The sequence below is a fragment of the Pongo pygmaeus genome, chromosome X (genome assembly GCF_028885625.2).
Source record: "Pongo pygmaeus isolate AG05252 chromosome X, NHGRI_mPonPyg2-v2.0_pri, whole genome shotgun sequence".
Lineage (NCBI taxonomy): Eukaryota > Metazoa > Chordata > Mammalia > Primates > Hominidae > Pongo > Pongo pygmaeus.
This window is the reverse complement of record NC_072396.2, coordinates 20040455-20065905: the sequence shown is the minus strand read 5'-3', so window position 1 is coordinate 20065905 and position 25451 is coordinate 20040455. Positions and strand designations below refer to the sequence as shown.

Genomic DNA, 25451 nt, shown 5'->3' with positions numbered 1-25451 from the left:
TGCTTTAAAGTATAAATATTATATTCTCTTCATTCCCATTCATCCCTACTTGGATGTGTACATTGAATTCCTATTTACTCTTCTTCAGTTAGCACGTGTGGATTTTTCATAGGCAAGTGGAGGCTTAGTGGATATGGGTGTATTCCTCAAAGGCCACTGGGGGAAATGATGGAGGAAATGCACCAGTCGTGATTCCCCAGCCTGGGGCCTCTGACCCTAGCTGAAGTTCTTTATGTTTATAGGACTCAAAGAGCAAGCTTTGATTAGCAGCTCATGAACCCTAGGTTGTAATGGAGGGAACTGGCTTTTTGAATAAAATCTCAAAATGAAAGGATTCAGGCATGGTATGGTGGCTAAGCAGTTAAGCCTAGATTAATAAGAAGACTTGGTGGTGAGGGAAACGTTATTCTAGGTAATTGGATTTTCAGATTAAATGAAGATTAACAAATAAAACCTGTTAAATTTAAAAATTTGCTTAAAAATTCCCTAAAATGCGTTAGGTTTCTGCCTTAAGTAAACAGAAGAAAACATACGATATTTTTGGGTGTAATTTTTCTGTAATGACACCAAGTGGTGACTTTAAATGGGACTGTTTTTCTACCACCAGGATAGAAAGCATCGAGATGAAGCTGAAGATGAGCTTGCTCAAAGAGATCTCTGGAAGATTCTTCATTATAAAGGATTCCTTGCTATAGGAACTCTTATTTTAATTTGCTTTGTTCTAAAATAGGGAAATTCTAGCCCAGTGATCATCTATGACCAAGTGAATTCCAGTGAATTGGTCCAGAATTTTTTTTTGTTTTTCAGACAGGGTCCCACTCTTTTGTCCAGGCTGGAGTGCAGTGGTGCAATGTCAATGGCTCACTGCACCCTCGACCTCTGGGGCTCAAGTGATCCTTCCACCTCAGCCTCCTGAGTAGCTGGGACTCCAGGTGCACACCACCATGCCTGGCTAATTTTTTTATTTTTCGTAGAGATGGAGTTTCGCCATGTTGCCCAGGCTGGTCCCAAATTCCTGGGCTCAAGAGATCCTCCCGCCTCATAATCCCCATGTTGGGATTACAGTCGTGAGCCACTGCGCCTGGCCTCATCTGGCTTTTTTATCTTTATAGTGATCTTCACAGTGAGACAGAAAGAATAGGGCTGTCATCCTATATTTTACCAAAAGATGCTGCCATTCTGCAAATATACTATAGCAATACAGACTCCAAAATGAATGTTGACTGTCAGCAATAATGAGGGCAGAGATTTAGCAGCAGGTACCAAAGGAGATATGAGCTTGTTGCACTAGCGAGCAGGGCTGTGCTCTCAAGCTGAGGAAACACTGGTCACTGGACCACAAGCCTGGTGAGCCCTTATCCCTGGAAATGGTTTTCTCTCAGACACATCCTTTAGGGCACTTCCGTATGCAGCAGATTTAGTGATCATGGAAAAGGTGAAGGAAAAGGAAGAGGAAGGAATGGAGGAGAGGCAGATTAGAGCAGCCTCTTGTTGACCTGTGTGTTCTTCCCTGGTAGACTGTCAGCCCTGTGAGGGCAGGCATCCTGTGTGGCATGTCACTAAGTCTGCAGTACAAGCTCACTGCTTGGCACATGGTAGCAAATGTTTAGAGGAAGGAGCAGGAAAGGATGGATGATGGATGCTTGCAAGGATGAAGTGATTGATGGACATCAGTGGCAAGATCCCTGGTTTAGGAAACCTTGCTTCTTAGTCGCAGTTCTGCCACTAATCAGCTATGTGACTTGAGCGCGTGGATAACAGCACACTTTTTTGCCTCACAGGGTTATCGTGAGAAGATAAAATAGCAGTTTCGAGTGCTTTGGAAAGCATACAGCATTATATTAACGAAAGTGGTGTCAGCTAAGGTGTAATTCTGACAAAAGCATTTTCTTTTGGCTTTATCAGTCATCCCTTTCAAGCCCTGATATCTTCGACTCCCCAAGTCCCGAAGAGGATAAGGAGGAACACATTTCACTTGCGCACAGAGGAGTGGATGCGTCAAAGAAAACTTCCAAGACTGTTACCATATCCCAAGTGAGTCACCAGCCATGGCGAGGGTGTCCCTGTCATTTCATGCATGTGCTAATGATGGGTTATAAACCAAACAAAGATACACAGACAGTGCAGGTGTTTGTCATTCTTCAGTGACAGCGATTCTGTTACTCATCAGAATCCCCAAGGCATGTTGCAGTCTCCGAAACTAGGCAGAATCCCTGAGATACAAGTTCAGTTGTTTATTTCCCATGTTGTTCTCTTGTGGTTTGATCTCCTCTTCATACCATCACACACACATTCACAAATGCCTTCACACAGTACCACCATCACCACAACCAGAACAATTTAAAAAGCCTTGAGACATCTAGAGAGAAGACATTAAATATATTAAATGCTGTGCCCTCTGCCCACAGATCTTGTCTTTTATGTTCAAAGCTGGTCACAAATTATAGTTGGAAGATCATAAATATAAATAACTAATGTGGTCTCTTAAAGAAAATTGATTTGGAGTCACATTCTATGATACATTTATAGTCTAAAAACACTTTAATTTTATTCCATGCCCAGAGAATAGTATAGATACTTTAAGTTATTAGTTTATGAGAAACAAGGAAGACATTTAACTTTTAGCTACTGCATGTAACTTTTGAGGAGCATCTTGTACAAATTCTCTTCCTATGAATACGAACCAAGATTTTAAAATTCCATTTTCTACCACTAAGAAAACCAAGTCAATTGGAATTATTTTCTCTGAATATTAGCAACTTCTTTCTGTCTAAAAGCAGAAAACTATAGTCACTTGAAGCAGGAATAGCACGAAGAAATCAAAGGTTACCGTGGAATTTTCCTTCTCCATAGATTTAAGAATTTACATGTATGGATTTTCTTAAAAATCTGATACAGTAAGCAAAACGTGATCCTATACAACAGATCAGTTGTAATTATTCACAAAACCAAAGCATTCTTTCTTTATAAAAGGATTCCATCTGCAGAAATTGGATTTAGACCCGTTTTTTCTGGTGACCATAGGTATAGTTTCATTTGACATCCCTGGGGTGTCTCTACAGTGACATCTACTGGTGGACAGTGGGTTTTCGTGGTTCTGATTTACACAGTTCTATCCCATTAGCCTACTTCACTTCACCGGAGTTGTCACGTTGTGCTCTTCAGTGCTTCTAGAAATTCCACTTGAACTAATTTGATCAGGGAGGGTGGTGGCCTAAACTCTGTGAGGGCTTTAAAATTGCTCAGTAGGCGAAATGGGCAGGGAGAGCGTGTCATATAGGAAATGCCAAGAGAAGCATTGATTCAAGAAGTGTCTGGAAGTCAGTCAGTGCAAAGGCATTGGTGGGTCACAGGAGTATGGGAGGTCCGCAAGGATGCAGGGTGGGAATCAGGAAAAGGCATAAGCCCAGGAATAGGTGACAAGCAAAGGAGAGGACAGGAGAGTGCAAATCTTCAGACTCAGGCAGCCACGGTCGCAGTGCTGGACTGGAGGGATCCAATTGATGGGGAATTGATCCCCTGTTCTGCCAGTTATTACCTATGAGTCTTGGGGAACTACTCAGCCACCTCTCTAAGCCTCAGTTTTCTGCTTGGTAAAATGCTTGTGCCAACCAATCGTTGTTCAAATTGTCTAGCCGGTGTCCGGCATGTGATCATTGCTCCAGAAATGTCAGTTCCTCTTCCCTCTTACTCTAACTCCTACTAATGATAAAGCACGGGCTGGCGGAGTGCTATTCCTGGCAGCAGAGAGCGCTTTTCCTCAATGGTAACTTGGCAGAAAAAAGGCGAGCAGAGAGGCTGGGAATGATGGCCCATCTGCTTTTGGCTTTCTCTGCCCAGTCTCTCCCTCTAGCACAGCCTGAATCCAGACTCTGCCTCCTCGCCATGCCAGCCAAGCCCCTTTTGGCTCCTGCGCTGGGGTGGCCTGCTGGGTACCTGCTGCTGGAGGGAGTCTCGCGGCCGCGTTGCCAAGCTTCACCACCAGCCTCTACTTCTGCCCTGCTGCTCATGGCCCCCGCCTCCCAACATCCTGTCCCACTCTTTTCCCTCCTCGCCACCTGCCTCCCAGCTCCCCTGTTGCTGCCTTCTCCCCCAGGGGCCTACTGGGCACCCCTCTTCTCTCTCGCCCATGACTGTCCTTCTTCCTCGGCCCTCCTAGCCTCCTCAGGACACTTCTCCATCAGGCCTCCCCGGCCAGTCTCCTCCATCTTCAGCCTGGCCCTTCGCTGGCTCTTTCTCTCAGCGTATCGTGCAGCTTAGGGTCTCCCCAGTCCTGGAAAGTGAACAGAACCCTTCCCTGATCCCACCTCCCCCTGAGGCTTCCACATGAGCATGCTCTCTCTCTCCCGTCTTCCTGCCTCAACCAAGTTTCTGGAAAGAGAGTCCTAAACTTACAGGCCACACCTTCACCTCCCATCCAGGTGCTCATCTGCCAGGAGCAGCTTTCTGTCTCCCTGGCTCCACCAAGTGGACTCCACCCAGTTTTCCTCTCAGCACCCTTCACTCGTGCATGCAAGCACTTCGTTCCTTCTGGACTCTCCTCCAGGCCTGTCTTCTGCTTCATCCCCTCTTCTGCCCCTCTTTCCCAGTCACTAAGGGCTCCTAAAATCCAATGTGTCAAAAACGGAACTCATTATCTGACTCTTCAATCTGCTGTTTCTCCCATGAAAGGTACAATCTCGATGCCTGGTGTGTGCACCACACCCGTGGTTCCTGATCTGTCCTTCCTCCTCCACCCTCTGCATCCTGTCCAGAACCACATCTCCCTGCTCACAAGGCGTCTGTTCTATGAGGGCAGGGTCTCCATCCTCCTGGCCCATTCCTGCCCCCAGCACTGGGAACAATGCCTGGTGCTCTATGTCAGCTGCGATTGCCTTCGCCACATCACTCAAAGTTGTCTTGTGTCTATCCTCCTAGCCACTGCCTGGGTCAAACCCTGACCGCTTCTAGCTTACGTTGTGTAAGACTCTCCCAGCAGTTCTCTCCAGCTCCAGATCTGCCAACCCTTAGGCCTTTCTGCAGCCAGCATGGTCCTCAGCACGGTGTGCCCTCCTCTCACCCTTTCGCCTAGCCGCTTGTACTTCCCAGCCTTAGCTCTGCCCCCAAGGCCCTCTCTTGCCCCCTCTGATGGTCTAGCAGTACTTCCCACCAATGCATTTTGCTCTGCGGTCTCTAGACCTTTGCCTGGCGTGTTCCCTCCTGCTGCAGCTTCTTTCTCTAAGCGCCCCTCCTTTCCTCTGGCTACTTCTTGGTCCGCCTCCAAGATGGGACTGTCAGCACCTGCTTGCGATGCCTGCCCGTCTGGATGGCTGGCCCCTTTTCTGTGTTTCTGGGGCTCTGTATGCTCACCTCCCTCTGTGCAGTCATCCCCCCATCTCAGTGCGTTGGTCTGTCTGTCTGTCTGCGCCCCACTGGGTTCTGAGCTCCCTGGAGACCAGGAGAATGCCTTAATGTCTTGTTCACTTCAGAGTTTGTGGTGCCTGGCAAGTAGTTGGGCATCTCAATGTGTATATTGAACCAGTCGGAAACTCTCTGTCCAGAAAGAAGGTCACATTTAAAATACATAGAAGGTGGCATGTGAGTAAGGGGGAAATGCCTGTACCAAGCAGGCCCTTGGTGGCTTGTGGATGAAGGAACAAGTGAATGGAGTGTGTGGAGAGAGGCGGGGACAGTGGTGTTAACGGAGAGTTTGACTAACCAGGACAAAGACGCAGCACACAAATCCCCGGCCCTGAACCCTCCCTGCCTTCCCTCGTCACAGGTGTCTGACAACAAAGCATCCCTGCCGCCCAAGCCGGGGACCATGGCAGCAGGTGGTGGTGGGCCAGCCCCTCTGTCCTCAGCGGCGCCCTCCCCCCTGTCATCCTCTTTGGGAACAGCTGGACACAGAGCCAACTCCCCGTCTCTGTTCGGCATGGAAGGAAAACCAAAGATGGAGCCTGCGGCCAGCAGCCAGGCGGCCGTGGAGGAGCTAAGGACACAGGTCCGCGAGCTGAGGAGCATCATCGAGACTATGAAGGACCAGCAGAAGTGAGTGCCTGGGGACTCTTGGGGGCCGTCACCCAGGTTGCTCTCCGCCAGGCCAGCACCTAGTTCTGAAAGCATGGATCCCAGCCTGCCTTGGAGGGTGGGCCTGGTCTCCCTGGTGATGGTGGCAGCAATGGTGGGAGTGCGTGTAGACCCCGAGAGTCTTAATTTATACCTAAATTATGCTGCATGTTTTTGCTGGACTTACTGTGTGCAGGAAGGTCACAGGCTGGCCATGGGGCATAGAGGGATGAGTCCATTGCAGGGACTGATGCTCTCAGCAGGCTGCTAAAAAGAAAAGCATTTAAATCCCCCATAAAATACAGTATGTACATGAACCACTTCTTATATAAGCTCAACAGCTAGCTTTTCCTCTTGCAACAGAAAAATGGCAATTTCTTCACTTAGCTGCCAGATGAAGCAGTTGGCCCGCATTGAGGTACCAGTAATGTATGAAGAAGATCTAGGGAATCTTGAAGCCCAAGATTTTACACTCAGTAAGATGTTCTCACCATGAGACTGCAGTGGGCGGGGCGGGACGGTGGGGGTCTTTCTCCATGCGTGGCTGCACACACACTCTCGCCACATCTCTAGTCCTCAAGGAGCACTTTGATGAGGAGAAAGACCTGGACACAAAAATAAGTATCATACATCATTATCATCCAGGATGTGGTTTGCAATGACAAAGCCCATAGGAGGATTAGAAGTAGAGAATGGGCATGGTGGCTCATGCCTGTAATCTCAGCACTTTGGGAGGCCAAGGCAGGTGAATCACCTGAGGTCAGGAGTTTGAGACTAGCCTGGCCAACATGGCGAAACCCTGTCTCTACTAAAAATACAAAAAAATTAGTTGGGCGTGGTGGCGTGCACCTGTAATCCCAGCCACTTGGGAGGCTGAGGCAGGAGAATTGCTTGAACCCGGGAGGAGGAGGTTGCAGTGAGCCAAGATTGCGCCACTGCCCTACAGCATGGGTGACAGAGCGAGACTCCGTCTAAAAAAAAGGTAGGGAGGCACTGCTCTGAGTAAACTGAGGCTCGAGGAGTTTAGGGATCAGTTGGCTGTTTCTTGAGAGAATCAGGGGAGGCATCTCAAAGAGTTATTTCCTGGGTAGGATTTTGAACGATGATTTAGGATTGCCAAGAGCACACTACTCCAGCAGCAAAAACATCATGTCGATTCCTGGCCACACGGGGCAGCCTGGTGAGGTCGACGCGTCCCCAGGTGACTGGCCTCCTTGGATTGGAGGTGCCTGGGGTGGTGACAGGAGATGCAGCCAGAGACTTACACCGATGAAGCCCTCTGCCAGTCTGGGGTCAGCAGAAGCCCTGTCACCTGCCTCCCTCTATGTGGCTTGAGGGCCCTAATGTGTTTTGTGGTCATTTTGGGGGGATAACTGGGTTAAGCAAACTTAATTTCTTTTCTGAAGGGCTCTGAAGAGCCTTCACTTTGCATTGGGAGGATGGAGAGGATAGCATATGCAAGGTGTCCCACACCTGCTTAATCACAGAACCTTTTTTTTCCAGAGCATCCTAGGATGAGGGTTCCATGGAATTCGCTTTGAGCAATGTGGCTCTAAGCGGGTTCTGTTCCACTCAGGATGGGAGGGAATTGAAGCCTCTTGGACTTACCCCAGCCTGGAAGAGATCCATCAGATTAATATACAGGACTGACAGATGGTACTTGAGAGGGAATCCTGGGGCCATCCAGGCTACCTCTAACCCCTTAAAGTCCCCAGCTCCTATCTGGCTCTGGAGGTTACTCATTTGGGTACCCAAAGGCCCCATCCATGTCCAGGTGACCTGTGTCCCTTTCCTAGACAGGACATCCCAGAGGCCCCAGGATACCCCAGAGCATTGGTTCTTGCCTTCTGAACAGGACCATCATGGCATCAGACTGGCTTGAATTCAGGGCTTTAGCCCTTTGGACCCTCTGAGAGGTGCCTGCAACATCTGAAATGGGCTGTGCTTTGGGGCTGCCACACCATGTTTCTCCCCCACTGTGAAGCCTGCAAATAGTTGGTGGGAATTGTCTTTCCCCGGTCAACATCTCTTGAATCAACACCCCACAGTGGCCTCTCCTCCAAGGCCTGCCTTTTGCTGCCTACGTCAGTCTGGCCTTCGTGCCCAGGGTCAGTGGGTCCCTACTAGTCTCTTGTATTAGCTCTTCATGTCAGTTTCCTGTTAGCCTTTAACTCAAGTCCACGCCAGCTCTCCTTATCCCCAAGTAAGCTGGTTCTCACCTCCCTGCTTTTCTCTGGCTTTTCTCTGTCAATTCCCCTGTGCTTCTTCCTCCTCATAGACTTACACTCATTTTCAATTCACTAGTTCAAGACTTAGTGACTTTCTTTGGCCTGCTTTCCCCAATTAACTCCCCACAGCTGGACTGCTTGAGGCTTTGCCTGCCAGTCTCCTGGGGTTGGAGCATTTGCTTGGAGTCTCACCTTCTTCCTTCCTAATCCCTGAGTAGTACCCACTGAGATATGGGTGCATGATGTGCGCTTAAATAAATACAGTAATGAATCACAACTGGTTCATATCAGTTGTGATATAAACCCAGTATGTTGACAGCAGAGCTGGGACACTGCCCCAGAGAATAGGGACCATCATGGTGCTCATCCGAAGTGAGAAAATGCAATATAACTTCCACCTTATTTTACTGTGGTGTCTCAGGCATCTTTGTTTCTTGATTTTCCAATCCAGTCTGTAAAAATATGCATGTAAAATGGAGTGTTGGATACCTGAAAATGGAGGACAGCTCTCTGCCCAGTGTTTGGATGGTTGCAGTGTCCTAAGTATAGAGCCCTAACTTTGTGGGATGGTTAGTGCTGTGCACTTCATTATTTTTAATGTTGGAAAGGGCATTAGGCCGTGGATCCTAAGTCATGCCAGTTTCTCTAAGACATGATTGCCATACCATTACTCCAATTATTTTACCCCCAAGTTTTTGGGACTTACTGTGTAGGATTTTGTGAAAGTCCATGAAAACATACAAGTAACCTTTCAGCAATTAAAAACCCTATTGAAAATAAAGGAAATAGGCCAGGTGCGGTGGCTCATGCCTGTAATCCTAGTACTTTGGGAGGCTGAGGTGGGCTGATCACCTGAGGTGAGGGGTTCGGGACCAGCCTGGCCAACATGGTGAAACCCTGTCTCTACTAAAAATACAAAAATTAGCCAGGCATGGTGGTGTGTGCCTGTAATCACAGCTACTTGGGAGTCTGAGGCAGGAGAATCGCTTGAACCCAGGAGGCAGAGGTTGCAGTGAGCCGAGATCACCCCACTGAACTCCAGCCTGGGCAACAGAGTGAGACTCCATCTCAAAAAAATAATAATAACAAAAATAAATAAATATTATTAATTTATATTAATTAATAAAAATTATTAATTTTTTTGAGACATGGCACATGTATACATATGTAACAAACCTGCACGTTGTGCACATGTACCCTAAAACTTAAAGTATAATAATAATAAAATAAATAAAGATTAATATTTAAAAAAAAAAAAAGAAGAGCTAGGCTTAGTGGTTCATGTCTGTAATCCTAGCACTTTGGGAGGCCAAGGCAGGAGGATTGCTAGAGCCCAGGAGTTCAAGACCAGCCTGGGCAACATAGTGAGACCCCCATCTCTACAAAAATAATTTTAAAAATTGGCCTGGCATGGTGGTGTGCGCTTGTAGTCCTAGCTACTCAGGAGGCTGAGGCAGGAGGATCGCTTGAGTTTGGGAGGTTGAGGCTGCAGTGAGCCGTGATCCTGCCACTGCGCTTCAGCCTGAACAATAGAGCAAGACCTTGTCTCAAAAAAAAAAAAAAATTACAATAAGTACATTTAAAGCCCAGTGATTTTGTAATAAAGGAATGGTTATGGGGAGGATGACAGAATATGAACCTGTCATATTCTGACAGGTTACGTGAAGTCTAGTAATTGGGCAAGTCAGGCCACCACGCTGGGCCTCAGTTTCCCCATCTTCTCCTTTTGGGAGAAGTTTGGACTAAGGGATTTCAAAGGTCACTTCCACACCCACCAGTTGCTGGCTACATATTTTAGGGGCCCCAGAATAATGGTGAGCCTTTCTGTCTGAAACAAATTTTAAGCAGTAACAATGCAAAGAAAATAATGATGTTTTGTCTACAGTTTCTTTGTAAAAAAGGATCAGATGGATTTTGTAGTGATAATAAGAGGTTTCTGATCTCTGATGAGGGAAGTCTGGGATTTTGGTTAATTTCATTGCCATTTGCTTTTCAGACGAGAGATTAAACAGTTATTGTCTGAGTTGGATGAAGAGAAGAAAATCCGGCTTCGGTTGCAGGTGAGTCCCTTTGGGTTCTGCTGCCCGTGAGTCCTAGGCTCAGTGGGGCAGGACATTGTCAGGGCTTTTATTTCAAAAATAAATGATTGTCACCTCTCTGCAGATCTGGATACATTTCCTGTGACCATATTCTTAGACTCGTATGGGCTTACTACATATCGTTTCCCCAGGAAGTCTTGGGGAAGGGAAACATTAGGAAATGTGCCCCAAATTGGGTTTCTCATTTGGAATTTATCTTTTTTTTTTTTTTCTTTTTGAGACGGAGTCTCGCGCTGTGACCCAGGCTGGAGTGCACTGGTGCGATCTTGGCTCACCGCAACCTCCGCCTCCCAGGTTCAAGCGATTCTCCTGCCTCAGACTCCCGATTAGCTGGGACTACAGGCACGTGCCACCACACCCGGCTAATTTTTTTTGTATTTTTAGTAGAGACGGGGTTTCACCGTGTTAGCCAGGATGGTCTCCATCTCCTGACCTCGGGTGATCCGCCTGCCTCAGCCTCCCAAAGTGCTGGGATTACAGGTGTGAGCCACGGCACCCAGCCTGGAATTTATCTTAAACATCTCTGCGAAAAGCCCCTCTCCCACCTCCATTTCCAAGAGGCCTCATTATATGTGGTAACTATGGCTCCAGGGGCCACAGCTGTCCACATTTGGGGGCATTTGCTCTTGATTTTTCAGTGATGGCCATTTCTCTCCTGCCAGGGCGTTAGAGCTCTGTCCCCTGCAGCCTCTGATTCGACACTGCTGTTACCAAATGGCAGAGAATGCGTGGGAGTTCTGATTGACCGAAGGTAGACTTTCAGCTTTCATCCAGTTGGCGCCCTTGTGGTGATGGGGACCCATGCTGCTTAACAAAGGATAGGTAGCTGCTTGCCATCATTTTGGGGGTGCTGACAGACACCCCCTTGAGCCAACCACAGCTGCCTTCCAACACTGCCAGATGGCCCAGCCTGTTAGGACCGCCTGCTCTACCCTCTGGCTAAGAAACTGGAATTATTGCTGCTTTTGACAAACTTTGCAGCCTGGCAGCCTGAGAATCAAAATGTGCACCATTTCCTAGTGCCTCGTGTCTGTGTGCCTGTTCTGTGTTGATGTTACTTCTGGCATTGCTATTGATTGTCCATTCAGATGTCATGTCACCTTTAAAATTGTCAGATTGATTGTTTTCTTTCAGTCGACCAGGTTGATAATCTTTCAGCTTCTATAAAACCAGCCGATTCATTATGACTTTGTTCCATTCTTATTTTTCTCTTTCTAGATGGAAGTGAACGACATAAAGAAAGCTCTACAATCAAAATGAATACTTGATCAATGAAATGTCACATTATTCATCCTGAGTCCGAGACTCAAATTTTCTGCCCCAGCCAAAATAATCTTGTGCCAAAAGATTAAAGGTTTGCCTCAAAATGTCCCTGTTTGAAAGATTAGCACAAAAGTCTTGATAGCACAACACAAATTCCATCCAAGAGGAGAATCTTCCCCAGGGTTTAGTCCTGGGGCTGGCACTCGTTGTGACTTACACAGAGCAAAATTGTGCTAAAGGCTTTTCTACTCTGAGATCTCAATGCGAAATGAAAACTCAGGCAGTTTAGTCCATAGTGGTACTATTTTGATGATATTTTCCATTAATAAAATGTAATTTCAGATTATTCGTTTACAAGCTTTATAATTTTATGATTTTTTAATCGTGTTTTGTCACAGACTTCCCTGGTGTTTGTACTACACGTAGTCAGAAGCGAGTGTCCTTTTCTTTTGCTTCAGGCTGAGAGCTGCCTCGCTCTTTGTCCCCCCATTAGGATTCTATTACATATGCAATTGTAGGTTCAACCTGTCCCTTCCCCTGCCAGCAAACCCCACCACCCTAAGAGAAATTTTAGCTTATATATGATGGTATATTTACAAAAAGAGAAAGAGAAAATCTGGTATTTGCGATGATCTGTGCCTTCTTTTTACCACCCTCTTGATTGGAGCTTTTGTGATGCAGCTACCATGATTCAAAAAAATTAAAAAATAAAAATTAAAAAAAAATCTGCCACTTATCCAAGTCCACTAGAGGCCACTGTCTTCAAAGCTTCTCTTACCCTAGCCAAAGGTCCTAAGAGGAGACAGCTGTGAAGTTGGGCGTGCTCTGTGGTACCAGCTGTGACTTTTATATTTCTCCTAGTTTTAGGTTGTTCATGAAACTAGAAATGTCATCCTGCTTGATTTTTCATCAGCCAAGTTAAACCCCTGCTTTCTGTCCTTTGCACCTTTTGCGTGAACAGAATATGCATTATTAAAGCAAAAATAAATAAAAGTAAAATGCAAATGAAAACAAGGGAGGGAAAGTTGTATTATTTCCTGCACTGGGTTACCCGTGTGTGTTATCGTTTAAACTGTATTCACATAATGTCATTTGCCTTGCTCACTTGTAACCCCTTCCTCAGGTCCAAGAGAATGGGAGGACGGTCATGTTCAAGTGTAGCCATTGGACCTTTCTTGCATTTATGGAGTTGCTTTTTCTTTCCCAAGGAAACTGATGTTTGCCTGTCCGCTTTATCTTTGTAGTACATGAACAGTTCAGCCTTAGACTATGTAACTGTTTTCTCATCCTTAGCTGAAAATGAGGGGCCTACTGTATTGCGAGACTGTTCAGGGGTAGGGGTGGAGGGGGTGGTCCCTTAACGGCCCCTGAAGATGTTGGATGTGTTTCTGAAAAGCTGCTTTGTCTATTTCCTGAGTTTAATAGTGAAACTACTAGACATTAATAGATTTGCACAGCCACAAAGAATGAGAGTTGATAATACTGAAGAAGTGATGCAAAAAAAAAATCACATTATTGATCATTGATAGTATTACAAATAAATGTCTCTTCCTTTCTCTTCCTTCCTCCCTCCCTCCCCCTGCCTTCCTCTTACCTATGTGCTCATCCTTGCTACTTGAGGCTGTTATTTCCCTCCAAGTATTTAAAGAGCCCAAACACCTTGGTCTTCCTGGGTGGGGGCATAATTAAGGGAAGGGAGTGTATAAGGAAGGAAACCTCATACCCTCCATTCCCATCCCTGGATATATTGCCTTTTCAGCAGCCTTGGGTTCAGTGTGCTTGGGGTCAGGAGTGCCAAGTTCCCAAGAGCAGTGTAAAACATCCCTGTACCCGTTGACAGTTATAAGCATTTCTGCGTTAAACTTGAAGATTCCAGAGATTCCCCACCACCTAATGATCTAAGAATGCAGATTGGATTCTTTGATGTTCAAATTTCTCATCTACTTATGAAAATCCCTAATTATATAGTTTTATATAATGTGTATACAGAGTAGGATTGTTGATTAAATTGAGAGGTTGGAACACCCTCATGGAGCACTGGCAACATGGAATGTAGAGAGCTGATGTCTTCCCCCTCATAGAGGCCATTGGCTTCCTTTGTATAAGGAGAGGGAGAAGTGATTCTGGAAGGAGAAGTTGGTATGTCTAGCTTCATTGCTGCCCCTCGGGCTACCCAGCAAGAGGATTCTGCGTCAAGGAACTGGACGAGCCGCTACCCAAACTGCCACCATCTTTACTCTTTACAAAATGGACCCATCGAGAGCGTTGAAAAGCTTGGAAGTATCACCTTTGAAAAAAAAAAAAAATTATTTTGCATTCAGCATGGACTCGATCAGGCATCTATGGAGATTATTTTTTTGCTTCATTTTATAAAGTTGTATTTAGAAAAGTCTTAAGTATTGTGCTTTGTAAAGAAGATGATTAAAATGAAATTTTGTGAGAATAGTTTTGTTCAAAGTTGTCATGGTCCAAGAGGAATGATTTTTTTTTTTTTGGAATACCATTTTTCTCCACTTTATACAATTTGATTTCTCTTATAGAAATATCTTTAGAAGACATGGAATATAGTGCCTCTCCCCCATCTTTCCCAAGTGAACAGAAATAATCTGTGAAATCTGTGCCTGTGAATTCTATTTTTTAAATTGTTCAGTTTTATACTCATATCTAATCAGAAAATGCCAGTTAGGTATAAATTCTTCTTTAGTGTAAAAATTTTTAAGTCATCATTATTCAAATAACTGTATAAAGCCACTTTTTTTTTTTTTTTTTTTTTTTTTTGAGACAGAGTCTCACTCTGTCACCCAGGCTGGAGTGTGATGATGCAATCTCTGCTCACTGCAACCTCTGCCTCCCGGACTCAAGTGATTCTTCTGCCTCAGCCTCCCCAGTAGCTGGGATTACAGGTGCCCGCCACCGCGCCTAGCTAATTTTTGTATTTTTAGGAGAGACGAGGTTTTGCCATGTTGGCCAGGCTGGTCTCGAACTCCTGACCTCAGATGATCTGCCCACCTTGGCCTCCCAAAGTGCTGGGATTACAGGCATGAGCCACCGCACCTGGCCAAGCCACTTTTATTCACACACAGTCCTCTAGGTGGCACACTCAAGTACATGATTTGTTTTCTTCCATAAGGACATCCTGTATCCTCACACGTGTCTTTGCTTATTAGTGGCAGGGTTTTCTTTCCTTTCATAACCCGCTCCTTGATGGGAAAACTGCAGGATGTATAATTTATTGCTCAAAGTCGCCATGGTCTGTATAAAAATAATCCCCAGGTCCCACAAAGGCCTTTGTATTGTAACGCGAGGTCATCCTGGTCTCCTTTTTGTGGTATGAGATTAGGTTTTAGTCCTCTAGTTATTTTAGCACAAATTAACATCGAGATGTTTTGGCACCAAGGGGGCTTGGTGAAAGCTTCCCTCTTTGGTTTTGTACAAACGAGAACCGTAACAAAGCACGCATGCGTGGTGACCAGCATTCAGCGTGACTGATTGTGGCATCCGACAGAGGGAAGCCTTGGCACTTAGGACCTAAGCCCAGGGAAGAAGATGCTGTGCCCAAAATTAGCACGAGTGAAGGAGCACAATGGCCAAGCCAGAAATAAATATCAGTGGTGTAAGGACAGGCAGGGACCAGGTCTCTTAAGGGGATGAACTTTTCCTGTCACTCCTAGTCCTGTTCCTAGGGTCACCAAGGCTTGGTTCCCAACATGTGGAGCAGAGGCAGCCTGTGCAACTGAGAAGAATCCATGAAGTCAGTACAGGTTCCCGCATGGTGGTTTTACTTTATGCCCCTTTTTTTTTTTTTTTTTTTTGAAGTGGAGTCTCACTCTGTCACTCAGGCTGGAGTACAGTGGTGCAATCTTGGCTCACTGCAATCTCCGCCTCCTGGGTGCAAGTGATTCTCCCACCTCAGTCTCCCGAGTAGCTGGGACTACAGGCGCCCACCACCATGCCCAGCTAATTTTTGTATTTTTAGTAGAGATGGGGTTTCACTATGTTGGCCAGGCTGGTCTCGAACTCCTGACCTCAGGTAATCTGCCTGCCTCGACCTCCCAAAGTGCTGGGATTACAGGCGTGAGCCACCGCACCCGGCCTATTTCATGTCTTTTGAATTGATCCCAAATCGAAGTGGCTGTGGGGGCAGCCCCTTCCCACAAATGACGGGGTGTTCATTGTGTTTGTGAATTTGGAATTGGCAATAAAATAGGCTCTTCCTTTTTTCTTGTTGGAGCAGTAGGTGATAACTTATTTCAACCAAACAACAGAACAAGGTGATGTAGTAGGTTGTAGCTAGAATTTTCTGAGGAAAAAGAAAACAAAAACAAAAATAAAAAAACTGAATTCCTGGCAAAACAGCTTCATGGAGCTGTTCTCTTTAAGTGGCAACAAGTTTAATTAAATTATGCAGATAAGTATGTAACAATGTCATTTTAGTCTTGAATGCTCCCTGTTCCCACCCACCCCATAGGATATTACCAGTTCTCCAGAAAGCTAAGATTTGTTTGCAAGCTTTGAGCTCTTTGATGGGAAGGTGCCCTGGAAATGCAAATTTTCATAATAGCTTCTATTAATTTAAAAAAAAAAAAAAAAAAAAAAAAGGCCGGGCGCGGTGGCTCACGCCTGTAATCCCAGCACTTTGGGAGGCCGAGGCAGGCGGATCACCTGAGGTCAGGAGTTCAAGTCCAGCCTGGCCAACATGGTGAAACCCAGTCTCTACTAAAAATACCAAAAATTAGCTGGGTGTGGTGGCGGGCGCCTGTAATCATAGCTACTCAGGAGGCTGAGACAGGAGAATCGCTTGAACCCAGGAGGCAGAGGTTGCAGTGAGCCAAGATCACGCCACTGCACTCCAGCCTGAGCAACAAGAGCGAAGCTCCATCTCAAAAAAAAAAAAAGGGGCCGGGCATGGTGGCTGTAATCCCAGCACTTTGGGAGGCTGAGGTGGGCGGATCATGAGGTCAAAGAGATTGAGACCATCCTGACCAACATAGTGAAACTCTGTCTCTACTAAAAATACAAAAAAAAAAAAAAAAATTAGCTGGGCGTGGTGGCGCACGCCTGTAGTCCCAGCTACTCGGGAGGCTGAGGCAGGAGAATCACTTAAACTTGGGAGGGGGAGGTTGCAGTGAGCCAAGATCACGCCACTGCACTCCAGCTTGGTGACAGAGTGATACTCTGTCTCAAAAAAATAAATAAAAATAAAAGTTTTAAGGGATTTACAAACCAATTTTTAAACTAACCCAGCTGGTAAAAGCCATCCTGAAACCAAATGAAAAAACATGAAGAAATCAATAACATTTCCAAGGTTATTTCCCCCAAAGAAAAACAGAGATGTCTGGCCAGGAGAGGTGACTCATGCCTATAATCTCAGCACTTTGGGAGGCCAAGGTGGGCGGATTGCCTGAGCTCAGGAGTTCGAGACCAGCCTGGCCAACATGGTAAAACCCTGTCTCTACTAAAATACAAAAAATTAGCCGGATGTGGTGGTGCACGCCTATAATCCCAGCTATGTGGGAGGCTGAAGCACGAGAATTGCTTGAATCTGGGAGGTGGAGGTTGCAGTGAGCCGAGATTGCGCCACTGCACCTCAGCCTGGGTGACTAGAGTGAAACCCTGTCTCAAAAAAAAAAAAAGAAAACAGAGATGTCTTAGGAGACATACAGCAGATTCTTTTCAAGCTTCATGAATATTTCTTAGACTCAGTCTGAGAAAACCAAGAATTTGGCCGGGGCTGAAGCTCTGCCCTTGAATGCCGAAGGGAAATAGATGAATAGGGAGTAAACGGATGCCTGTATGAAATGCCTGCTCATTTCCCTGCTGTTGTCCCAAGGCAGCTCTCAGAAAATGTTCTTTGTTCTCAATCAGGGCAGTCTTCTTGGAGGAAGTGAATCTGGAAGGAGGAGAAGGACATGAATTGAAAGAGGAATTCTCAGAGGAAGCTTCAGGCCTGAAGGTAGAACTAATCTGCTTTGATAGGGACGCGTGTGGTGCTGATAATCTGGGAGGGGTGATGAGGAAGACAAAACGGTACAGCTGAGGGTGACAACTTTCAGGGTAATTGAGGACACTTCACATGCTGAGGATGGGCCTGTCGATGAAAGTGCCACCAATGACTCTTCCATGTCTTAAAAATGTTTAGGCCAGGCTGGGCACGGTGGCTCACGCCGGTAATCCCAGCACTTTGGGAGGCTGAGGCAGGCAGACCACCTGAGGTCAGGAGTTCGAGACCAGCCTGACCAACATGGTGAAACCCTGTCTCTACTAAAAATACAAAAATTAGCCAGGCGTGGTGGTGGGTGCCTATAATCCCAGCTACTTGGGAAGCTGAGGCAGGAGAATTGCTTGAACGTGGGAGGCAGAGGTTGCAGTGAGCTGAGATGGTGCCACTGCACTCCAGCCTGGGCAACAGAGTGAGACTCTCTCCCAAAAAAAAAAAAAAAAAAAAGTTTAGGCCGGGCACGGTGGCTCACGCCTGTAATCCTAGAATTTTGGGAGGCCAAGGGAGGTGGATTGCTTGAGCTCAGGAGTTCAGTACCAGTCTGGGCAACATACGGAGACCCCATCTGTACAAAAAAAAAAAAAAAAAACGAAAATTTGCCAGGCTTGGTGGTGCGTGCCTGAAGTCCCAGCTACTCAGGAGGCTGAACAGGAGGATCACTTAAGCCCAGGAGGTTGAGACTGCAGTGAGCTGTGTTTGCACCACTGCACTCCAGCGTAGGTGAGAGAGTGAGACCGTGTCCCCACCACCGCCAAAAACAAAAAAAAATGTTTAGAGCACCAGAGTGGTCACTGTAGGCTCAAATGTAGAACAAAGTCACCTTGAGAATTTTTAGATAACTTTTTTTTCTGAATATGAAGTGAATATTTATGCCCAAAGTAGAAAATACAAAATATAAAGAGAAGACAGACATTCTCGGAAACAGCCTTTAATTTTGGTCTCTGATAAGAAGGTCATTCTGTATTTATAGTTTTATAGTCTGCTTTTTATACTTAATATCATTTTTTGTCTTTTTTTGTGAAAACAATTTGTAATGGCTGCATAGTATTCCATCTGTAAATATTCCAGAAAGCATTTGACCAATCTCTTATTTAACACATATAGGGTGCTTATGGTGATGTGCCAGATGCCATGAGAGGCGCTGAATGCGACAGAGTCCCTGCCCTGAAGGAGCTCGGTTGTCAAATGGGCAGAAGTAGGCAGGTAAACAGGCAAGTCTTCCTCAGTACAAAACACAACCACACAGAAAAGCCCCCAGAGCTTTGGCGTGACAGAGGAGACACGCCCACTGGAGCCCTGAGGGAGGGAAGGTCACGGAGAGAAGCACATTTCTCACGAACTTAATTTTTTTCTTTTTAAAATAAAGTTGTCATGGACTTCTTTACACATCAATCTATGTCCACATTTCTTTTTTCTTTTTTCTTTTATTTATTTATTTATTTATTTTTTGAGATGGGGTCTCACTCTGTCACCCAGGCTGGAGTGCATGCAGTGGTGCTATCTCGGCTCACTGCAACCTCCATCCCCTGAGCTCAAGGGATCCTCCCTCCTCAGCGTCCTAAGTAGCTGAGACCACAGATGCACGCCACCACGCCCGGCTACATTTGTCTGTGTGTGTGTGTGTGTATTTTTGGTAGAGACAGGATTTCACCATGTTGCCCAGGCTGCTCTTGAACTCCTGAGCTCAAGCAATCCACCCGCCTTGGCCTCCCAAAGTGCTGGGATTACAGGCCACCACCTGGCCTATGTCCACATTTCTGACCTATCCTTAAGATAATTCCAAAATGTGGAACATGAGTATAAGTTGCCTGATATTTTTAGCAAAAATCATTTTTGCCCAATTATAAACTTAGTTAATTATTAACATTAGCATATACAAGTGACTAACCACCCATGTTTCCTTAAAGTTGCATTTGCCTAAATCCTGATGGGGGTCAGGTCTGGATCTCTTTTTTCCGGATTGGTCACTGCTCCAATGTCACCTCATCAGAGAGGCCCTCCCTACCCCTCTAAATAAAAGAGCAACTTTAGCCTTGACCCACCCCCAGAGTCCCCATATCAATACCTCCTTCATTTATTTTCCCTTGCTTGCTTTGTTTCTGTTTTCAATCTCCCCTCCCTTAGAATGAAACCACTCTGAGGATAGTGACTTTTCTGTCACTGCTGTATCCCCAGCACCTAAAACATTGACAGATATATATTAATAGTAATCACTTGATATGTAGTTGACTGAATAGATGAATTGGTAATTGTGACTGATGTCAAATGCAATGTATTCTATACATTTGAGCAGCCCAGTTGGATCTTTACTAAAACTTTAGCACAAAACTGGGGCAGTAGGGAAGCTCCACAGCAAAAGAAACAGATACAAAGAAAGCCTTCAGAGCACTTTACTTCTATATGAGTCTCAGCCAACACCCAGACCCTAATGAGAGTGCTTCTTGCATTACCGTGGTTCTCAAAACCAAGTTCATGTCATCTGAACACCATTTTCTCTAAGACGTCCAGTCACTACTTAGAAACCTGTGGCTACCTCTGTTTTAGAAAGTAAAGTTTTATTTTTTCCTATACTCATTCTGGAGGAAAAAAAAAATGAATTCTGGGCTGAAAATGGTGGCTCACGCCTGTAATCACAGCACTTTGGGAGGCTGAGGCAGGTGGATCACTTGAGGCCAGGAGTTTGAGACCAGCCTGGCCAATGTGGTGAAACCCCATCTTTCCTAAAAATAGAAAAATTAGCTGGGCATGGTGGCACATGCCTGTAATCCCAGCTCTTTGAGAGGCTGAGGCGAGTGGATTGCTTGAGGTCAGGAGTTTGAGACCAGCCTGGCCAACAAGGCCTGTCTCTACTAAAAAATACAAAAATTAGCCCGGCGTGGTGGCACACACCTGTAATTCCAGCTACTCAGGAGGCTGAGGCATGAGAATCACCTGAACTTGGGAGGCGGATGTTGCAGTAAGCTGAGATCATGCCACTGCACTCCAGCCTGGGTGATGGCAAGACTCTGTCTCAAAAAAAAAAGGGAATTCTTTGCTGACTCTTGATGCTTCTCTGAGGTCAGCTGAGAACCTAATTGCTCCCTCTCAGGGCAAACCATCTGTCCTCAAAGTGATGAATAAGTGGGATATGTAGATAAGCACTGGGCTTCTAGGAAGAGCCATAGAGCAGTGGTTCTTAGAATGTGATCCCCAAAAGAACAGCATTAGTATCACCACTGGGGAACTTGGTAGAAATGAAAATTCTTGCACCCTGTCCCAGACTTACTGAACCAGAAATTCTGGAAAGCAACCCAACAATCTGTGTTTTAACAAGTCCTCTCAGTAATTCTGATGCACGCATAAGTTTGAAGACCACCATCATGGGGGGATCAACTCATTCCCAGTGAGTTGTGTGTAGAGTAGCTGACAGCAATCTTTTCCAGAAATCTCTAGTTGTCCTTGGCTGAAGCAAAACAAGGTGCACTACTCATAAATAATGCCATAGTCTATTTGGTTGAAACATATGAAACTAACAATTTTTTAGATCAAATATGGTTGAATAGATAGGACTTCCAGTTTCAGCTCAGAGATATGGAAGAGCTGCAAGAAATCCCTTCCTGTGCTAACAACAAGAAAAAATCTGGACAGACTGGAAATTAATAGAGAACTAAGTTCAAAGAGCAAATGGCCATTTGAAAATCTGGGCCAGGTGTGGTGGCTCACACTTGTAATCCCAGCAGTTTGGGAGGCCGAGGCGGGAGGATTGCTTGAGCCCATGAGTTCAAGACCAGCCTAGGCAACATGTCAAGGCCCCGTCTCTACAAAAAGGACAAAAAATAGCCAGGTGTAGTGTTGCCTGCCTGTGGTCCCAGCTACTTGGGAGACTGTTGCAGGAGGATCACTTGAGCCTTGAGGCTGCAGTGAGCCGTGATCGCACTACTGCAGTTCAGCCTGGGTGACAGAGCAAGACCCTGTGTCAAAAAAAAAAAAAAAAAAAAAAAAAAAGAGGAGAGGCACTTCCTGCAAGACACAGGATCTGAGCATTTGGTTACCAAGGGCAGAAGCCACCAGATGCCATAGAACTAGGTAGAAAGGTCAGGCCAGAAAATTTGACCAATTTCTGGAAGCCAACTGTGGGCTAGCTTGAGAGTGTGCAGCTCCTAAGAAAGACTCTCATCCTTCTGCAGGCTTTTCCTCCAGGAACCCCACCTGGTTCTCACAAGGAAGATCAGGGGAAATCCAGAGAAAACTCATGGTGCTGGCTCAGGAACCACTGAGAAATCTACTCAGACCCTTCTCCCTTAAGGAACAAAAGGCTATTCTGCATGGGGAAAGACATGGTCCGAGGGCCCTGGTGAATTACCATTGCAACTAGGGGAGGGAACTGCACTCAACTCTAGCTCTTCATCTCAACTAAAAACAATTCAATCTTCAGAGCAAAGGGCTTCAAGTCTATAGACTGAAAACACTCATAGATACCCACTGCAGCTGGGAGAAGGGAATGGGAGGGAGCTCTATCCCTGGAGGAGAAACAGAAACAACTGTGAAAGTTACACCTGAGACGCAAGCCCGCTGTGCACTCCAAAGACTGAAGTTTAGAATATTAGAGAATCCATCCCCCAACAGCATGCTAACAAGCCTTCAGGAATAACAATAGCAGGGAAGACTGCAAGAGACAGACTTTGGGGAGCAGCATAAAGGGAAGCCCCAAAGCCAAGAGGGGTGGGGGACAAAAAAAGATCACTAGAGGAATCTGAAGTTTGTAATGTTCATAGGAAAACAGATCTCAACACAGCCCAACTCCTGGCCAGATCAACATAAAGTCCCACACTAAAGGTTTATTATGTTAGTATCTGCTGCCCTATATACAATGTCCACCTTTCAACAAAAAATTACAAGGCATGCCAAAAGGAAAGAAAAAGCATTCTGAAGAGACAAGTGATCAGATTCAGACTTAGACATGGCATTGCTATTAAAGTATCAGAGAGAGAATTTTATTTTATTTTATTTATTTTTAGACGAAGTCTTGCTCTGTCACCCAGGCTGGAGTGCAATGACGTGATCTCGGCTCACTGCAATCTCTGCCTCCTCCCAGGTTCAAGCAATTCTCCTGCCTCAGCCTCCCGAGTAGCTGGGACTAAAGGTGCATGCCATCATGCCTGGCTAATTTTTTGTTTGTATTTTTAGTAGAGACAGGGTTTCACCATATTGGCCAGGCTAGTCTCGAACTCCTGACCTCAGGTGATGTGCCTGCCTCAGCCTCCCAAAGTGCTGGGATTACAGGCAGGAATTTTAAATAATTATGATTACTATGGTTTTAGTTTTTTTTTTTTTTTATATATAGTCTCACTCTGTAGCCCACCCTGGAGTGCAGTGGTGTGATCACAGCTCACTGCAGCCTCAACCTCCTGGACTCAAGTGATCCTCCTGCCTCAGCCTCCCAAGTAGCTGGGACTACAGGCATGCATCACCACAGCCAGCTAATTTTTTGTATTTTTTTGTAGAGATGGGGTTTTGCCATGTTGCCCAGGCTGGTCTCGAACTCCTGAGCTCAAGTGATCCGCCTGCCTCAGCCTCCCAAAGTGCTGTGATTACAGGTGTGAGTCACCATGACCAGCCTGATTACTATGTTAAAGTCTCTCACAACCTAAGTAGACATCATGCAAAATCGGATAGGTAATTTCAGCAGAGATGGGAACTATAAGAATCAAATGGCTAGAAATAAAAAACACAGTAACTGAAATGAAGACTATCATTGATGGGCTCATCAGTAGACTTGAATATTTACATTTACTTGGATAGATAGCAAAACTGAAAAAGATAAAAAGAGAGAAGGCAGCCATTAAAAGTATAGTAAATAAGAACAACTTTATGACATCTTGGGCATCTTTATGACATCAACATCTTAGAACAAATGGACCAATTCCTTGAAAACCACAAATTATCAAAACTTAACCAAGATAGAATAGACAATCTGAATAGTTATATAACCATTAGAAAAAATTGAACTTGTAATTAACACACCCTGAAAAAGAAATCTCCAAGTCTCAATGACTTCACTGGAGAATTCTACCAAACATTTGAAGAAGTGACACCAATTTTACCCAGTCTCTTCCAGAAGAGAGAAGACAACAGAATAGTTCCCAAGCTATTTTATGAGGCTAGTATTACCCCGATATACAAACAAGGCAAAGGCAATACAAAAAAAAATGAAAACAAAACTACAGATCAATATTTCTCATGAACCTAGATGCAAATATCTTCAATAAAATATTAGCATATCACATTCAGCAATGCGTAAAAAAAATGACACACCACAACTAAGTGGGATTTATTCCAAGAATGCAAGGTTGGCTCAACATTTGAAAGTCAGTGTAATCCACCATATCAATAGGCTAAAGAGAAAAAATCATATGGTCCTATCAGTTGATACATAAAAAGCATTTGCAAAAAAATGCAATACCCATGCACAATAAAGACTCTCAGCAAATTAGGAACAGAAGGAACAGCACCTACAAAAATCTTACAGCTAACATCATCCTTACGGTGAAAGAGCTGAATGTTTTTCCCCTAAGATCAAGCAAGGATGCCCACTCTCACTGCTCTTTTTCAACATAGTACTGCAAGTTCTAGCCACAGTAATAAGGCAACAAAAAAAGAAAAAAAGAGAGAGAGAGAAAACTCTCTCTTGCAGATTACATGATTGTCTAAATAGAAAATTTCAAGAAAACAAAAATCTCTTGAACTAATAAGTGAGCTCAGCAAGGTTGTGTAATACAAATTCATGCAAAAAGTTGCATTTCCACATACTAACAATGAACATGTGAAGCCTGAAATTAAACATCATACCATCTACAATCATGCTAAAGAAAATTTAATTCTTGGGTATAAATTTGACAAAATGTGTACAGGATCTGTATGCTGAAAATTAAAAAATTCTAATGAAAGAAATCAAATAACATCTAAATAAATGGAGAGTCATACAGTGCTCATAATTTGGAAGATTCAACATAATAAAGATGTTTATTCTCTCTGAATTGATCTATTGGGTTTAATATAATTCCTATCAAAATCCTAGAAACGTTTTTTGTAGACATAGGCAAGCCTATTCTGAAATGTATATGGAAAAACATAGGCCAAAACTCAACCAAGATAGAATAGACAATCTGAATAGTTACATAACCATTAGAAAAAATTGAACTTGTAATTAAAACACCCTGAAAAGCAAATCTCCAAGTCTCAGTGACCTCACTGGAGAATTCTATCAAACATTGGAAGAAGTGACACCAATTTTACACAATCTTTTCCAGAAGATAGAAGATAACAGAATAGTTTGCAAGATATTTTATGAGGCTAGTATTACCCTGATATCCAAACAAGGCAAAGGCAGTACCAAAAAAAATAAAACAAAATTACAGATCGATATTTCTCATGAACCTAGATGCAAGTATAGCTAAAACAATCCTGGAAAAAAAGTAAAGGAGGAATCCTTCTACCCAGTATTAAGAGCTACTATATAGCTTCACTAATGAAGACAGTGTGGTAATAGTGGTGGGATAGACAGATAGGTCAATGCAATAGAGAACCCAGAAATAGACTCATACACATGCACAACTGATTTTTGACAAAGGGGCAATTCAGTGAAGGAAGGACAAGCTTTTCATCAAATGGTGCTGAAGCACTTGAACATCCACAGGCAAAAAAGTAAACCTCAACCTAAATCTCACATCTTATACAAAAATTACCTCAAAATGGATCATGGACTTACATGTAAAAGTGAAACTATAAAATTTTTTAGAACGAAACATAGGCAAAAATCTTCAGGCCCTAGTGCTA

The 25451-nt window shown here is 44.7% G+C and overlaps 1 protein-coding gene across 18 annotated transcripts in view; it reads left to right on the top strand.

Moving 5' to 3' along the window:
- SH3KBP1 (SH3 domain containing kinase binding protein 1) overlaps nt 1-12643 on the top strand; it is a 362174-nt gene extending 349531 nt beyond the window's left edge. For 10 of the 18 annotated variants that reach the window (XM_054471141.2, XM_054471137.2, XM_054471136.2 and 7 more), the window contains 4 exons: nt 1906-2034; nt 5762-6030; nt 10273-10336; nt 11594-12643. In XM_054471141.2, the coding sequence (XP_054327116.1) occupies nt 1906-2034; nt 5762-6030; nt 10273-10336; nt 11594-11635 (504 nt within the window). In that variant the 3' untranslated portion in view covers nt 11636-12643. The remainder of the gene's footprint in view (nt 1-1905; nt 2035-5761; nt 6031-10272; nt 10337-11593) is intronic. The other 8 variants (XM_054471150.2, XM_054471145.2, XM_054471140.2 and 5 more) reach the window with 1 other exon arrangement.
- Nucleotides 12644-25451: the final 12808 nt, after the last annotated feature.